The 19,602-nt window shown below is 30.7% G+C and overlaps 1 protein-coding gene across 2 annotated transcripts in view; it reads right to left on the bottom strand.

Annotated features, from left to right (window-relative positions):
- The window catches only part of LOC114337892 (monocarboxylate transporter 14), a 200,519-nt gene that overhangs the window by 44,889 nt on the left and 136,028 nt on the right, over positions 1-19,602 (bottom strand). For both annotated transcript variants that reach the window (XM_050656776.1, XM_050656777.1), the window contains exon 2: positions 9,801-10,122. In XM_050656776.1, coding sequence (XP_050512733.1) covers positions 9,801-10,122 — 322 coding nt within the window. The remainder of the gene's footprint in view (positions 1-9,800; positions 10,123-19,602) is intronic.

The raw sequence follows: 19,602 nt of genomic DNA, 5'->3' as shown, positions 1-19,602 counted from the left end.
ATTACTGGGATAGATTTTAAAATTAGTTGTTTATTTAATGTAATAATTATGTTATGGATCATAATTATATTTATTAGTATGGTAAGTAAAATCATTTTTGTAACATAATTTAAAGTTATTAAATTCAATTAAGCTGTATTAGCATACGTTTTATTTTAATCTTTAATTACGTTTTTCATTACATCTTTGATATTTTAGTGTATGTTTTCAAAACCAGATTTTAATTATTTTTTTTGCAAAAAATTTTTTTAATGAAATATCCGCAAAAACGTAAAATCTATAGTTCTGTTTTAAACATGTTCTGTTTAAAAAAAAACACAACTTTGGTTCATACCGTCGTTCTGACTCACCCCGTATAATCGAAAATAATTTTAAATTGTTGACATCTTCCATACACATTTATTTTTTATAACATTTTTTTGTATATCCCATGGTTTAGCTGTAATCAAAGAAAACCAGAGGTTTGGCGCACCCTGTATATCGAGAAAAGGAGTACGACCGTTAATTCAATATAAATTAAGGATCGCTCGAAGAGTGGTGGGTTTTTCGGTCAATAGGTGGAGAAATAAGACAAAGAAGGTGGCTACTTCATCCATTTTTTCGAAGACGTTTCGTTCTCTAATCAGAGAGCATCATCAGTTCATCTAAAAAGAATAATATGAAAAACCAAACATCCAAAGAGAAGTTAATACAACAGTGTTAGCTCAAAAAGACATGTAGCAGTCTAAGGTATACAATGTAAAAAAGCTTGACCAATGAACTATTGAATCGTTAAGTTGTAGAATCAATCAATAATAAAACTATGTACAGTTTACAATTTTACACAGACTTAGAACAGCAAAAGAAGCCATGTGGTTATCATACATGTAATTAAAAAAAGTATGTAAAAAACTTATATTCGCCGAGAAACTAACAAGATCAAAATATCAACTTTTCAGCAATGGACAATATTAATTTAGTTTAATTTCGACTTCAGGTAACATTATTAAAATAATTATAAAAGTTTGCAGTAGTAATAGTGTAAAAAGTATCAAAAGTTACCACAAAAAAGGCTTCTACACTATTTAAAAACATTCGGCGAAATGGACATTTAACCCTGTTTGAAAAAACACAACGAACCATCTCGTGAAAGAAAGTGTTCTTGAGGTCAAAAATGACAACAAAAGACGAAATAAAATAACCGCTTATGCATTAGAGCGGTAAATTTAAAAATGTAATATAGTAAGGAGAAATCCTTGTTTGTATGAAACATTATAAAGAAAGCAAAAGATGGTTAAGAATTAAGGAACACCATTAATTTAACTTTCAAGAAATGGTTCGAAGAAAAACAGAAAAACAAGTGAGGACGATTCATCTATATCATAATAACGGTGACTCGGTTATAGCTGGTAAGCCAGCTACAAGTATAATATAATTCAACTTCCACAGTCCAAGGTTCACAATATTCTAGAACTGAGTAATTAATAAGAATTACATGAATCAAATTAATTTAAAATATTATTATACTAGTTAATTAAACATTTCAGCATTAATAATTGAATTAATAAAATATTAGTTAAACTGTTAGTAATTAGACTACGGACCCATGTAAAAAAATGGATTGGATGGGTCATACGAACCACCAGGTAATGTTTATAAGACGATATAAGACTATAAAATCACACGAAAGGATTCAGCACTATGCCACAGTATAAAGAGGTTCCACAGTAGAACCACTCTCCGAAAAATTGGAAGTAAAATTTTTCAACGCGCAGGGCGACTGCGCATATTTCCTGGTCGCCCGAGAACCATTCTTCCATTGCTAGTCGAGTAGGAACGTACGGATTAACAGTGCCGTATTTTGCTTAAATTGAGTTAGTTTTGTGAATAATTGTTAATATTGTGAAGTTGAACATGAGTAAAATTCGATCTGGTATTAGTCGGTGTTCAACGAAAATGTGCACGAACAATTCAAAAAATTGTAACTACAGTTTTTTCCGATTTCCCAAGGAAGCTGATAGGTACGTATATAATTTTTAATTTGCTTATTTAACCACCTTAACAGAATAGCATCATTATTATTGGAAATAGTAAAATGTTACCTGCAGTTTTTTAAATACTTAAGATACAATCATTATGTTTACAAAGAGGAAATATTTTCTAAAGATTTTTTGATATATATTATATGTTTATATATTTAAATTCGGGTTCAAAACGTCCTCCGACGCTGTCTGATGCCTTGTTGCCAATATCTTCTATCATTGCAATTTTCACCTTCTAATCCTCGTACACTCATTGATTATCTTACTCCTTGTATATCCACTTCGCTCTTGGCTATCTTCTTTTCCTGTTTTCTGTAGGTATCCATTTCATAATTTTCTTTAGCAGTCTCTCCTCCCCCATTCTCTGAACATGTCCGTACCACGTTAATTGTTTCTTCTCAATGCATCTATGACCGTTTCCTGTAAATTCATTATTTGCTTTACTTACTCATTTCTAACCCTGTCCAGTCTCGATGTTCTACTTGCTCTTCTTAGGGCGTCCATCTCGGTAGCTTCTATTTTACTTTTTTGGTGTTCCTTTACTCTCCATGTTTCGGATCCCTATACCAATGTGCTCTTAATCATGGTGTTGTATATTCTCATTTTTCTTTGTTTCCCTATCTTGGTACTCGACAAAACTCCGTTCAATGATTTAATTATATCTCTAATTATCGTTCTTTCTTTATTGACTCTGCTCTTAATTTCTGCATCGTCCGTATCTTCTTTGCTGAAATTAATTCCCAAATACTTATATTTAGCACAACTAGTTATTTTCTGATTATATTGTCCAATATCATATCAGTTGAATCTTCACCTAGGCATAAATATTGTGTTTTTTCTACATTCATCTGCATATTATATTATATATTTATGAAAGTTAACAATAGCCGGAAAATTTAGTGTTGTCTAAATAGTAAGTAAATTTATTGTATTTTCAGAGCACGAAATTGGGCAATGTTGTGCCAGAGAAAAGATTTGTTAAAGAAAACAAACTTAAATTTGAACAGATTATGCAGTGTGCATTTTGAAAATACTATGTTTTCAAATAAAACTCGGAACAGGTTATGTAAAAACGCAGTACCACGTTTATTTCCTTCAATAGAAGACAGTCCAAACCAACATTCAAATGTTGATGAAGGTGAGTTTATATGTTTGAAAGCTGAAATTTCCGTGTAAACCTAAGAATGTTCTGCTATTTATATTGTTGACGTATAAATTTGTTGCATTGTAGTATTGCAATAAATTATAGCTTGTTTACTATGTAAACAACTTTACTATTTGTTATTAAGGTGATACAGTAGCGATCAACAGGTGGCAACAAACGCGGTCCAATATTGCGAAAGTTCTGCGAACTTTCAAAAGTGAGGCAACAGTGCGTCGGTAATTCGACACTGACAGTGACGTTTAAACTATCAAAAACAATAATTTTTATACACATAGGCGCGAAATGTTGCCAAGTCAGTGACGTTCGATTTCTTGTTATAAAAAAATCGATTTTTAGTAGTTCCAAGATTACACAAAATCTAGGCATGGGATAAAAAAGTTTATTTGAAGAAAGTGTATTTTTTTGTCTTTATTAATGGCGGTACAGGCTCCTTTTTTCAATATTTTATTTAGTTGTAGAGTAATTTCCACATACTAACATATTTCTGAAATTGGGCTCTGTACCGCCATTCTTTATTATATTACGAATATGTGTGCCAAATATCTCGACAAAATATTCAAAATTAGAGCCGCAATCTTGGAACGCGTTTGGTGCTACCTGTTGATCGCTACTGTTTCCTGTTAAAAACATATCAAACTTATTTTGAAACTATTTCTTGTGTCATGTTATATTTTATTAGTTTTTGGTGTAATAAACCACAACTTATGAAATTCAATATTATCAACATCAAAATCGGAATTGATTGTGTGACCACATTATTCCTTCATTCAACTCATTTTTAATCCCCTCGAAATTAAAGGTAATTTTTGATCTGGAAATACCAAGCTGCCCCTTGCAATCTATCTGCTCTGTACAAAAATATTTAAGCGGAATTTTGACGTGGAAATACCACAGTATATTGAGGGAAATTCCATCTACATACTGTGGAAATACCATATATTGTCGAAATAAAAGACGGTATGCAACTTTCTAAGAAATTATAATCCATTTTCTGCTATTCTATTTGCTATTTCTATTGTTGGAATACAACTTTGTTGGATTTGCATTTGTTGAATATTTTTGATTTCAAAATAACAAAAGGCTTCCTTGTACTTTAAAAAATAATTCAGCTTGGTAATAAAAAATTAAATGTTGTAGATTGTAGATATTTTATGTTCAATATGACACGTTCTTCATATAAGGCAACCTATAAACTTCTGTTGTAGATGATGAAAACAGTTTTCATACAGTAAATGACGAAGATGAGGAACAACGAGAAGAATTAGCTACCGTACCGCTAGGTGGAGAGGACGACAGAGAACTTGTTCTACAAAAAAAAAAATCAACAAACTCAAACTTTGGAAAGTGCATCGACCTATAGCCCTAAAAAAAAACAAGCTAAGAAAGACTATAAAGCAATTGCAAAACAAGAATTTTCGATTAAAAAAAATTGCCAAAACTACAAGACTATGGAAAACCCGATTATCTTAAAAACGCTACATTAGAAAATTATAAATCACTAACGGATAAATTTTGTTGTGCCAATAGAAATTTGGCTAATTTTATTAATATTCAAATTGAACAAAATCTGAAAAAAAAAGAACGGTCGGTGATATTCAAACGAATACAAAAACTTTTGTTTACAATTATATTTTAACGGTCCAAAACTTTATAGGAAAAAATTAGTTAAAGAATTTTGCTTGCCCAGTGTTACAACGTTACACAAATTTGTCACACATATATCTGTCAAACCTGGAATAAATGATTTCATTTTTGATATACTTAAAAAAATGAATAATGTTTCTGATCTCGATAAATTATGTATTCTTTGTTTTGACGAAATGAGTATTAAGGCACATTTACTTTATAGTATTAAAAAAGATAGGATAATAGGCTTTGAAGACTTTGGAGATGAAAATACTAGTTTTAAACCAGCATTATCCGCAACAGTAATAATGATAAGAGGCGTAAAATCCAACTGGAAGCAACCAATAGCTTACTACCTTGTTAATTCAACTAGACTTGCGGAAAAGCTATAAAATATAATTTTAGATATTATTACAAAATTACAAAATATTTCTTTAAAAGTGGTAGGAGTAGTATGTGAAATGGGCTCTAATAATCTTACACTTTCAAATTTGTTAAATATATCTGCCGATAGACCATATTTTTATCATGAAAATAATAAAATTGTCTTTTCTTTTGATACACCTCATTTATTAAAAGCACTCCGCAACAACTTCCTAAGAAACAAATTTGTTATTGATGATATTATCGCTTCTTGGGAATTCATTAAAAAAATTTACAAACATGATAAACAATATCCTATACGTGCAGCGCCAAAATTGACCGAATCACATATATCTCCTAACAATTTTGAAAAAATGAAAGTGAAATATGCTTCTCAGATATTTAGTAACACTGTTGCTGCCGGTCTGCATCTGTATATTAGATTTAATGTATTCGTCGAGGAAGCAACAACAACCGAAATATTTATTAGGAACATTAATAATTTATTTGATATGCTCAATTCTTCTTCATTAAGAGGAGCAACTGAGTACCAAAGATCGTATAGAGGAACCGATAATCAGCAAGACTTTCTTAATACGTGTTTCCGATTGTTTAATAATTTACAGGTAATTAATTTTTAAGGTGAAAATGTAACACCAAGAATAAAATGTGTTAATGGTTGGAAAATAACCATTAATGGAGTGATTCATTTGTGGAATCTACTACAGTCACATGGAATCAAGATTGTCTAGAAAACTTTTTTGGTTCAATCAGGCAGCAAGGTGGAAATTGTGTTCCAACCCTACTCCGGTACAATTTACCGCAGCATTCAAAAGATATTTTTGTTTAGACATGATGCATTCCGGTACAGAAAATTGCGAAAGAGATGCCGGCGATATTTTGTTAAATTTAACCGATATATGTAACGTTGAATCACTGCCCGAAACCCCTGCTTTGGTTCCTGAAAACACTTTGGATGACCAAGAATATCAAACATCAGATAAATTACAGTAAAACTTCACAAGATATATATGCGGTTATTTAATAAAAAAGTGTCTTAGGAAACATGTTTGTCAAATCTGTGAAGCATATGGGAGAGAGTACGATGAACTAGACGATTCATTTCTGTTTTGTTACGTTAAAGCCTACAGTGGTAATGAAACAAACGTTTTTGGGAAGCTCTATATGCCGAGCCAAAATTTTGTGCGGTATGTTACAGATTTGGAAATTATTTTTCAAGAGAATTTTCAAAATTTTAGTCATCAACCGAAAATCTTACAAAACTACGTTAGCTTATTCGAAAAAATACCATATACGCATCCTTGCAGCAATTTTCCAAAGGGTTATCTCATTAGATTATATGTTAGAATGCGAATATATTACATATTAAAAACAATTAATAGAAATTTTATAGTATATAAGACAAAAGGACATAGGAAATTAATAATTTGGAAACATAATTAGCTTTAAAACTTGTTGTTTTGTTTGGGTTTATATGACTGCGGACACTAAATCCATTCGCAAATTTTAATTTTTTTTACTTATTAGTCATGTTTCGTATACAATTTTATCCGTAAACTAATACTAACATTAATTTCTAATAAATAATCCTTTTTATATTTTTTTTGATAATTTAGTTAGTTAAGTAATTCATAATTTAGTTTTATAATGTATTTTTTGATAATTACTTCTTCTATAATATATAATAAATTTTTCTGCAGCTCTATAATTAATTCAAGAGCTATTTTACTATATATTGTTCAAGTTTCTCATTTTTTTAAGGGGAGAATAAGAATCACCCGGTACTCTCTCCAACTATCTGAAATATCTTCTGATATCCATATTTGAATAAAAAAAATTAATAGTGTTTTTTTTCTATTTTGATATAAATTTGCCAACATAATATAAGGTATATTCCTATTCCTGGCGAAGTATTTTTCTTATTCTTAAGACTTATTTCTAATTCATACAAACTAAACGACACTGAAAGTGGATTATATTGTCTAGTGGATAACACTGGACATAATTTTCTTAAAAACGCATCAACGGGTGATTTGAAAAAGTACGGCTTCGGTTCCAAAACATTATCTAGCACTCAAAAGTACTATTAAAAATAATACCGTCAAAAAATTATATTAGCCGTCAATGTATATTAACAATAATTATCTTAATTTCATGGTATACTTGATTTATAAAGCTGTAAAATCAGTTGACTCTGTACGGCAACTTTTTTTAACATGAGGTTGTAAAATAGAATTTTTATAATATAGTATTGCCGTTCAAAAGAAGCTCTTCTAAAAAAATATAGAGAAATACACAAACTGAAATTTTTTAAAATATTGCAAAAGTTTAATTATCCATAGATTAATAAAATATAGCAATTTTATACATTTTTCCCTTGTTTTAAATAGTATTAAGGTAAATAAATAAGGAAAAAATGATGCTTTACATTTTAATGTAGACCATATCTTTTAGGCTGATGAAAATGACGCTACCATTTTAAGGGTGTAGTACTTCATGGTCATCTGATAATGTACGGTATTATCGTGATAATCGAAATCGTACCGACCGTCATTGAAAATCCATCCATAACTTAGTGGTAACAAGGTCGACGGTATTTGTTTGTAGGCATTACACCAAATCTGTGCTACGTAGGTACTTCTCTTCATATGTTGTTTTAACTCCCGGAAACAAGGGGGAAACGACGTTGCTTCCAATTTCATAGTTGTCTTTTTGAAAGTTTCATTACAGCTTTTCGGTATCGAATAAATCCTATCGAATATGATACACCTTGCTTCGTTAACTGTTTTTCTTGATTTTACGTTGTATAAAACGCATACATATTATTGCAGAACATTGAAAGTTTGTTCCGTGAGTAGTGGATCTGCAACAAACGTATTATGCCCTATTTCAATAAATGCGTCTTGGGACTTCCCAGATTTCTCCAATATTTTAATGGTCTGTTTTTACCCTTCATCCCGTAAAAGCATGGAATGCAGCCAACGAAGAACCGAGCTATTCGGCCAAGTCTCTGTACACATCATAAACGTCAATGTTTTTCACGTGATTACCGGTTCCGAGTTGCATCCATATCCATATTTTGCGATCGACATTGAACTGATTCTCGCCCACATTTACTAGGATTTGATTCATATGAGCTAATAATATGACCGAAATATCTGTGTCGGAACACTTGATCAAAATCACTTAACCCAACAGCGCAAACATGATAAACTATGTGACTGTGACATAAACATGATATAATTCGAACTATGTGTGAGCGAGCGCAAACGAACACTTTACTCGGGTCCAAACCGAGTACATCCGAATACAGTACACGATTACTTACCACAAAGTACAGCATAAATAGGCAGGTGTAGATATGCCATGCCTACAAATGCTAAAAGTATGTCGTAACAGAACGTCGCTCCGTAAGCGATATAAATATGTAAAGTATATTTACTTATTTAATATTTTTATTACTTTTTTATCAATATGAGTTGTACTGCAATATATTCAGATTTGTACGGCATTAACTTTTAATAAATTATTGCATTAAGTACAGATAAACTATCTAAATTCCGTATAAAAAAAATATCGTCATGAATTTCACCTTACATTTCGTTCTATGGATTTTTTCTCTACAAACCTTTGGACCAACAAAAATGTACGGCATGTAAAAAAATATTATCTATGCATAAAATACTTTCAAAATAAATTAATTTTATGTTGTTTCAAATCACCGCCCGGACCACGGAAAGAGAGGGGATTGCAACCCTCCATTGTTCCCCTTGTCGCATGATTTTTGTACGGCGTTGCGGAATAATGGATAAGAAGCTGTATTGAAACAGTATGAAACTGATGCCGTACAGAATGAAATGACCAAATTTACCCTGGAAATTGTCAGAAAATCAAAAAAAAATTACCAACTGTGTGACGAAACAATTTTTTACGGCACTGCGCGCTTTCTTATTATTTCTCATGGATCTATCGATGGCAAAAATGCCGTACAAAAATATATAACCAAAATGTACTCACTCTACCTGCACTTTTGAATTCTCACCAGCACTGAGTTGGACAGCTAACAAGTGACGGCATAGTGCTGATTCTTATTATTTTATGCTCTTATATCGTCCTATATACGTCACCTGGTGGTTTATATGACTAATCGATTTTTTTACATGGGCCTGTAGTCTTAATGGTTTAAGTAAAAAAAAATTATTTGAAATGTATATAAAAAGTGAAAATGTATACAAAAACACCGTAAGAAAAAATATTTAAGTAGACACTGATAATGCCTAATTCTGCAATATTAATGCATGATAGATTTGGCTCAGGTAACTAATATCCGTTCTTTTATTCAAAGCGTTGGGGTGCTTCAGTATTAAACACATTTCCAGGCAATTTTTGGAAATGTGTTTGCCCCTATTAGCGGGTTGATGTAATTTAGTTGAAAACTGGTCTGTCTACTAAATGTCCTCCCCACAAATGAATTTGACCAAATTATAGCGGGTGGTACCTTTTCAAATTGATACACACCTCCCGTGTATATCAAGCTTTAATATGTATTAATTAAAGTCCAAATCGTCAGATGTTTAATACTCGTAATAGCTAAAATGACTTACCGAATATACTGGCTGTCCTACAACTGAATTTATTTGCCACGGCACTAACGAGTGGTCCAGCACCCATCTGGAAACCTACCATAACTGACCCAACCCATGCTGCAACCCCTTTTGTTGTACCGTATTCTTCAACTAAATATGGTAAAATAAGCCCAAAAGATAATCCAATACCATCTACTACCATATTACTAATAAATGAGGCGAATACAATAACCCATCCATAACCACCATCTGGAGGTGCTGGAACTGAATTTTGATTCTCAGCTGTTTGGAGTTCCTCCCTAAGGCGAGCCTCTTCTTTCTTGGAAATTTTTGCTTTGGCCTAAAATCGAGTTATGATTACAATAAATATTTAGTCCATTGAAAGGTTACATTTTTTAGGCCATACTTTGAATGTGTTAGAGGAGTCAATTTTATTTTTTTAATATGTAGGGGGGTCAGTAAAAGCTTCAGTTTAAGTTTTTGGGGTGTCCACCCTTGTCCCCCGGCCGCCATATTGGAAAAGGTGTGCAAAGGGGTTTCGCGCTGTATCTCGAAAACTACCAACCCTACAGAAAATTTAATAAGACATAAAATGTAGCAAATTAAATTTTCTACAATTTTGCTTCTATCACTTTCTATCTTCAAGTGACCAACAAAAAAATGTATAAACAAAAATAAGTGAAACAAAACGAAAAGATGGTTTAGATTTGATTACAGTACAGAGCCTCTACTATGTGCTTATACGTATTTCGGAATAACCGTTTCCTCATCGGAGCACCTGGGTCGAGGCACTGAACTGCAATCAAATCCTTTCATCCTTTTGGGGTAATTATCAAAATAATTACCAAAGATGCTACTAGCACCATCTATGAATCGAAAGTCAAATAAATCAGGAAATAAAATTCGAAATTATTTATCCTCTTAGCTTTTAAGTTGGAAGAATAAACATAACAGAGTGGCGAAATACTCGACAAGGGAATTCTAGAATTGCATTTCACGTCCTGTCATTCACCGTGATAATAGTTTTAGATAGTTATTTCCTTAATATCCACAAAAGTGAATAAAGTATAAACTAAAACTAAAAGAAGAAAAGATGGTTTAGATTTGATTACAGTACAGAGCCTCTACTATGAGCTTATACTTATTTCGGAATAACCGTTTGTTCATCGAAGCACCTGGGTAGAGGCACTGAGCTGCAATCAAATCCTTTCATCCTTTCGGGGTAATTATAAAAATAATTACCAAAGATGCTATAAGCACCATATATAAATCGAAAGTCAAATAAGTCAGGAAATAAAATTCGAAATTATTTATCCTCTGAGCTTTTTAAGTTGGAAAAATAAAGCATAACAGAGTAGCGAAATACTCGACAAGGGAAATCTAAAATTGCAGTTCACGTCCTGTCATTCACCGTGATAATAATTTTAGCGAATTATTTCCTTTAATATCCACAAAAGTGAATAAAGTATAAACTAAAACAAAAAGAAGAAAAGATGGTTTATATTTGATTACAGTACAGAGCCTCTACTATGTTCTTATGTGCTTCGTGCTTAAGTGCTCTGATGAGGAAACGGTTATTCTGAAATACGTATAAGCACATAGTAGAGGCTCTGTACTGTAATCAAATCTAAACCATCTTTTCTTCTTTTTGTTTTAGTTTATACTTTATTCACTTTTGTGGATATTAAAGGAAATAATTGGCTAAAATTATTATCACGATGAAGGGCACGACGCGAAATGCAATTTTAGATTTCCCTAGTCGAGTATTTCGCCACTCTGTTATGCTTTATTTATCCAACTTAAAAAGCTGAGAGGATAAATAGTTTCGAATTATATTTCCTGACTTATTTGACTTTCGATTCATAGATAGTGCTAGTAGCATCTTTGGTTTTTATTTTGATAATTACCTCGAAAGGATGAAAGGATTTGGTTGCAGTTCAGTGCTTCTACCCAGGTGCTCCGATGAGGAAACGGCTATTCCGAAATACGTATAAGCACATAGTAGAGTATAAGCACATAGGCTCTGTACTGTAATCAAATCTAACCCATCCTTTTTTTTTGGTTTAATTTATACTTTATTCACACACTTTTGTGGATATTAAAGGAAATAATTCGCTAAAATTATTATCACGGTGATTGACAGGACGCGACAGTGACGGTTTAAGGCATCATGGGGCCCTAGGCGGCCATAAGAAGGAGGCCCCTTTAGAGCGACAATTTACTTAAAACAAATATACAGATATTTATGTTGTTTTGGAAGTAGTTACTCCTAAAATAAATTACGACAATGTAAAAAAAGATCATTTTTCTTTTTTTACTTCTATTAATTTGTCAAAGACTTAAGTAAAATAACTGTATCTGATAAATTTACAGTCGGATCTTTGAATGTTTACTAGTAGCACTAAAACGTTATAAAATGTTGTACCATATAATTGTTTAAAGAGCTATTTAATACTTATTCATTTTCCTATATAACATTAATTATTTGTACTGCTTCAACAGCATCACATCTAGCTGACCATCTAGTATACAAGTCTTTTAACCGACATTTCGCAACAAATAGTCCATATCTAACGTGCCAAAGAAAAAAAGGGATATTGTTGATATTTTACCGATATGTGATTTTTCCTTGGATATGAGTTCGACAACTTCGGAGGTGAAAAATCACACATTCAAAATAAGTGCGGAAATGGATAAACTTATTTATTCTAAGTATATTTTGTTCTATAGAGTTTTTTACTATATCAATACTTTTTGAGCTATTTGCGAGTGAATATGTTCATTTTTCAAAAAAAAAACCGTTTTTAGACGGTTTTTCGCAAAAATAACTCCAAAATTAAGTATTTTATCGAAAAATATTCGTAGGAAAAATATAGCGCATATAAAAGTTAAAAAAAAATGGTGAAAATAAAGCACTTTTTGGTGAAAACTCATCACAACTTATAGTGTTAAAAAAAGCTTTATTTTTGTTTTTTTCTAAACAAGTTTCTAGTATCAAAATTAAGCAAGTAAAGCTCAAAATAATGTTGATTCCTTTTTTGGCAAAAAAATCTTGGAAAGCACCCCCTAGTTTGTACTTATATATTATTTATAAGATATGTAACTTTCACCGGTCCACAGTACTTATATTTCAAAATACTGGGATTTAAAGTAAAACAAATTTTTTGAAATTTAAAAAAAATGTCTTTCTTTTTAAAATAACTTAAAAATGATTAGTAGTAGCAAAATACTTAATGATTAAGAAAATTTAGGTTTAGCTTTTCCGAATATTTCAGATTTTTACTTTTTTTGAAGATAAAAATTGGTTCAGATATGACTGTTAAAAATTTGCATACCCTGGGTAGAGAATTTTTCATTTATTAAAAATTAATAAACAATAAAAAAATATGAAAAAAAATTTTTAAGAAACGCTTTTATTTAATTACGAGTGCCTAAAATTAAAAATATTATAAAAAATCAACTAAAAAGCAAAAAATAAAAAAAAATTAAAAAAATCGTAACACATTCGTTAAAGAAAAGCGTGGCGCGTCTTCATCGAATAAATGGTTTTCGCCCCACGCTTTTCTTTAACTAATATGTTAAATTTTTTCAGTTTTTTTATTTTTTGCTTTTTAGTTGATTTTTTATAATATTTTTAATTTTAGGCACTCGTAACTAAATAAAAGCGTTTCTTGAAAACTTTTTTTTCATATTTTTTTATTTTTTACTTTTTAGTCTTACACTTTTCAAACATTAAAATATATCATCATGTTTTCATCGTCAAAAATGAAACCTTATTGCATAACGTAAACAATTAACGTAAAAAGTGAAATTATGTATAGTTCATATAACTAGCTACAATCTGTAAGTTTCAAGTTTCTTCATTTTAAAAAACAAGAGATTTTAATAATTTTCCGTTAAAATTGTTTTTTTATTTAGACAATTAATAAATATAAACAATTTTTTATTGATTATTCGTGTATTGTTTCCACGAATGCATATGTCTGCAAATTTTTAGTCATTTTCATTGAGCAAAAAGTAGTCAAATTAACGTCCAAAGATTTGACAAAAACGATTGAACTAAAGAAAAGCGTTTAATTAATACGCCAAAACGAATGCGTTAGTGTTAATTGTAGCACAAGACCTCTCTACCGGTGGTTTTTCTAAGACTACGATGAAAAGAGGAATTTTTTTATTTCGAGGTTTGGTTGAACGCTGGCGTAGTGTGAAAACCTCGTATCTCATTGTACAGAACATTTTACATGAGTGGCTTTAAACTGAATTTCTGCATACTCTAACCCAAAATATACGAAAAATGTATGTGTAATGATCTAAACATAGTCAGAATCAAAAATATGTAAACATAGTTGTAAAAATAAAACTATGTTTATTTTCAATAAAACCACATTTAGTTATTTTAAGTTATTTATAGTTTTAGGTGGCATGACTGTGTAATTTTAGTTTGAATGACATTTGTAAATAATTATTTGACAGTTGTCAAAAACTCAGAGTAAGAAATAGCATGTTCTTGATTCTCTTTTTTAGCTTTGTATTTTTAAGTTATTTTAGTATTGTTGTATTAATGTTTATAATCTTTATTGTACATATTGTAAATAAACTCTTTTTTAGATGAATTCATACGGCTATCTCTTACACGAATAAGAAGTATGAAACTACTCTTATAAATCAAGAACTTAAGCTGACCAAGCCAAAATAGTGATAAAAATAGATTTAATTGTGACAAATTTGCCAATTCATATACAAAATAATATTAATAGAGCTGAGGTTACAACAATGGAAAAATTGATAGGTGAGTTACGAAAGTTGGAGAGTTCAGTTATAAGCAAAAAAAAAATCAGAGACAAACCCAAATTTTGTAAAAATACCTACCAAATTAAATACAATAATACCAAAAGAAAAAAAATAGTTGTCAATATTGTGATAAAAAAGGATTCCCTGGGAGGTTTCATCCAGAGGCAATGTGTCGTTTAAAGCAAAAAGATAGAAGGACAATACAAGAAAACAAATCAAATGATATTCAATATGTTAATAATATTGCTATACAGGAGACATTAAATGAAACGGTAACCGACCAAAAAAACTGAATTTGCTGACATTGATCAAATTAAAAGTATTCCTAAATAATAGAGAATTATGTGGAACCTATGACCCAGGTTCGAATGTTACTCTTCTGAATTCGAAGGTAGCAGTTGGGATTAGTTATCCATGAAGATAGGAATATGTTTAAAACGATAAATGGCAGAACAAATTTTACAGGAAAACTAATTGCAAAAATGAAAATTAATAAAATTGAGAAAAATGTTAATCTTTTTGTAAATAATGATGAATATTTCGAGTATGATATTCTACTTGGATTGGATTCTATTTTGAATTTTCAAATGAAACAAGATTTTGATTTAGAAATTTATCAAAGATTAGATCTAGATATTGAAGAGAAGATGGAAAAGTTTAATCACAATGTTAATTTGACAGAATATTCAATAAACTTTAATGAAGGAATTCCCACAGAGCTTTTTGAAGCAAAATTAGAACATTTACAGCCAGAGCAGAAAAGTAAAATAGAAATATTACTAAATAAATATGACAATATTTTTGCAAAACATAAATTTGATATTGGGCAAGTTCAAAATAATGAAGCTCAAATTAAACTTTTAGAACATAAATTTGTCGCAAAGAAGCCATATAGATGCTCAATAGAGGACCAAAAAGAGATAGAATTTCAAATTGGACAATTGTTAATAGCAAATTTAATAGAAGAATCATCTTCGCCCTTTGCAGCACCTGTTACATTGGCTCTTAAAAAAGATGAAGGATCTGAAACAAGATTATGCATTGATTTTCGTGAATTAAACAAATTAATTGTTCCCGAACCACAACCTTTTCCATTAATTGACGAGATTTTGACCAAAACAAGGAATGCTAAATTCTTTACTACTTTAGATATAAATTCTGCTTTTTGGTTTATTCCAGTTCGGAATAAAGATAAATATAAGACAGCTTTTGTTACACAAGGTGGTCATTGGCAATGGAAATGCTTACCTTTTGGGCTTAAAACATCACCAGCAATATTTCAAAGGATTTTAAGTAATATTATCAGAAAACATAATTTAAATCCATTTTGTATAAATTACATAGATGATATTTTAATATTTTCAGTATCATTTGAAGAACACTTAGAGCACATCGAAAGACTCATGGAAGCCATTCTTGAAGAGGGATTTAGGCTCAAACTTCTAAAATGTAATTTTGCAAGAGAAGAGGTAAAATATTTGGGGCACATTGTGGGAAACAATTCAGTTCGTCCTTTACATGATAATTTAATATCGATCAGAAATTTTCCAGCACCAGATACCAGAAAAAAAATACGACAGTTTTTGGGAAAAGTAAATTTTTACCACAAATATATAAAAGACTCAGCTAGGTTATTAGAGCCATTACATAATTTACTTAGAAAAGATATTAAATTTCACTGGTCTTTAAGCTGCCAAATAGCCTTTGATATGGTAAAGAGTATCCTGTGCTCTGAACCTATTCTCGCTATTTTTGACCCAAATGCTCCTACAATTATATATACCGATGCTAGTATTTTAGGAGTTGGTGCAGTTCTCAAACAAAAACAAGAAGATGGAGAAATGAAACCTGTGGCTTACTTTTCAAAAAAATTGAACAAATATCAGAAAAACAAAAAAGCAATTTTTTTAGAATGCCTGGCAATTAAAGAAGCATTAAAATTTTGGCAATACTGGCTAATGGGAAAGAAATTTGTCGTTATTACTGATCATAAGCCCCTTGAGGGAAGAGAACTTCGTACAAGGCCAGATGAAGAATTAGGAGATATGACACATTTTCTTTCACAATTTGATTTCGACATTAAATATGAACCTGGAAAAGAAAATGTAGAAGCAGACTGCCTTTCTAGAAACCCAGTTTTGGAAAATATAGAAAATGCAGAAACAATTATAAAAACAGTGAACCTAGTGACATTAACTAAGATAAAACAAGACCAGAATAATAATCGACAAGCTATAGATAAAATGATAGGAACAATTTTTAACCAAGATGTATTCTATAAATTAAGGAAGAACCAGACAAAAATAATTTTATCCAAAGATTTTGGAGTGAAGTTAATAACAAAAATTCACAAATTTTATGGTCATATTTGTGCTGGTAAAGTAATTAACAAAATTAGGAATTTTTAATACATTAATAATTTGGATTTACTGGCAAAAGATATCTGCCAGAAATGCGAGATCTGCTGTAAAAATAAAACAAGAGTAGGTCCAAAATATGGTCTCTTGTCACAATTAGGTCCGGCAAAAGAACCCTTCGAGATAATGTCCCTAGATACAATAGGAGGATTTTCTGGCAATCGTTCAACAAAAAAATACCTCCACTTACTTGTAGATCATTTTACCAGATATGCATTTGCAGTTACTTCCAAAAATCAGATGACAGGTGATTTTATTAAACTAATCTCTAAAATTCAAGATAAACACCCCATAAAAACATTATTAACAGATCAGTATCCGGGAATTAATTCCAAAATATTTAGAAATAATATGAAACAGTTAAATATTCAACTGGTTTTTACAGCAGTAGACTGCAAATTTTCGAATGGTTTAAATGAAAGACTTAATCAAACATTAGTTAATAGGATAAGATGTAAACTAAATGAAACTAGAAGTAGAGCATGGACAAAAATAGCTGAAGAATGTATAGATGAATATAATAGAACAGATCATTGCGTAACCGGATACAGCCCAGAATATTTGCTTTTTGGAAAAGCGGATCCGATTGTTCCCGAGGAACTTTGTGAAACAAGAAATGTATCAAAAGATAAGCAAATAGCTTATAAAAATTCAGTACGACATCATGAATATAATAAAAAGCTGTATGACAAAAATAGAAAATTCCATGAATTTAAAGAAGGAGATTGGGCATATGTAGAAAATAAATCCAAACTAAATAGAAAAAAACTTGATGAAGTAAGACTAGGTCCATTTCAAATAAAAAAACAAATTTCAAATACTTTATATGAAATAGATATCGGATACAAAAGGAACGATATGAACTATTTTCACATCTCAAAATTGTTGCCTTGTGACCAACCATAGACTTTCATGGTTTGTCATACCTTTTGGTGGGGGGATGTAAAAATAAAACTATGTTTATTTTCAATAAAACCACATTTAGTTATTTTAAGTTATTTATAGTTTTAGGTGGCATGACTGTGTAATTTTAGTTTGAATGACATTTGTAAATAATTATTTGACAGTTGTCAAAAACTCAGAGTAAGAAATAGCATGTTCTTGATTCTCTTTTTTAGGTTTGTATTTTTAAGTTATTTTAGTATTGTTGTATTAATGTTTATAATCTTTATTGTACATATTGTAAATAAACTCTTTTTTAGATGAATTCATACGGCTATCTCTTACACGAATAAGAAGTATGAAACTACTCTTATATAGTTTTTTTTGTTTTAAGTTATAGTATGCAGAAATTAAGTTTAAATTCTCTCCTGTAAAATTTTCTGTCAAATGAGATACGAGGTTTTCACACAAAGCTATCGTTTTGTTTCGTATCATATTGAAATTTGACATGAATAATAGGGGAGCAAAGTATGCTAAATTTGCAGTCACTCGAGCGTTATGGAAACCTATTGGGTTGTGATTATTAGGTTCTAAAACCGAAAAAAGTTAAGTAAAATTTTCCATTTTAGTGCGAACTTTCCACTTTTTAATTTAATTTTCCATTTCCAACAATCGTTTTTTCCGATTATAGCGTCATCTATCCATAGCTTGAAAAAATGTCTTGAATAAAAGTTGCCTATTTTTACGTAAAGAATCCAAAGCTGCAATAAAAATGTGGGGCTTCCATTTAAGATTTTAAAGTAACCTCCAACCCCACCTCCGTGGGAGGTCATGTTTGATACCATTCGATAGATTTTTTAAAAACATAATGAAATTGTATTTTGCAGTTTTTCGATCTGATGTTTATTTTGCGAAATATCGCGGGTTTGAATTTTAAATTTTAAATTTACCTCCCATGATTGGTACCATTCAATCGATTTTTGAAAAATATTGAAGACGTGTTTTTTAGTTTTTCGATCGACGTTCATTTCTCGAAATATTCGCTTTTTTGTGAAACTTTTTGATTCACGCATTTCCTTACGCCCCGCTCAAATCGTCAGATTTTTTAAATATACACTCTTTTGCATGTACTTAACTTACCTTATTTTAATCTGACAATTTTGAGTATTTTTAAGGATATATTTTTTTTTCGGGCCCCCCATGACGAAGTTCCCTGTGTTAAGAGCCAATATATGGCAGAGGTACATCTGCAGGGCACCAGGTTTCTCCCCATATGATAATCTGACGCGCTCAAGTTACTGCAGAAATCCCTGCTTGGGCTCCCCTACCATAAGCGCCGATTTTTATATAAACAAATATGAGCGTTCCAAATTTGAAATTTTATTGTTTATCTATGAAGCATAACGTAAACAATTAACGTAAGTGGAAATTATGTATAGTTCATATCATTAGCTACAAAAGGTAAAAATTTCAAGTCTCTACATTGTAAAAAACAAGAGAATTTAAGCATTTTGCATTAAAATCGTTTTTTTTTATTTAAACAATTAATAAACATAAAATAATTTTTATTGACTGTTCGTGTATTGTTCCCGCGAATACATATGTCTGCAAATTTTCATTCATTTGCATTGAAGAAAAGGCAGTAAAATTAACGTCTAAAGATTTGATGCAAACTATTCAACTAAATAAAAACGTTTAAAAATAGTTTCTATCCTTGTGGGATCGGTACT

The sequence above is a fragment of the Diabrotica virgifera genome, chromosome 7 (genome assembly GCF_917563875.1).
Source record: "Diabrotica virgifera virgifera chromosome 7, PGI_DIABVI_V3a".
In the NCBI taxonomy this organism is placed as follows: domain Eukaryota; kingdom Metazoa; phylum Arthropoda; class Insecta; order Coleoptera; family Chrysomelidae; genus Diabrotica; species Diabrotica virgifera.
This window is presented reverse-complemented; position numbering and strand designations above follow the sequence as displayed.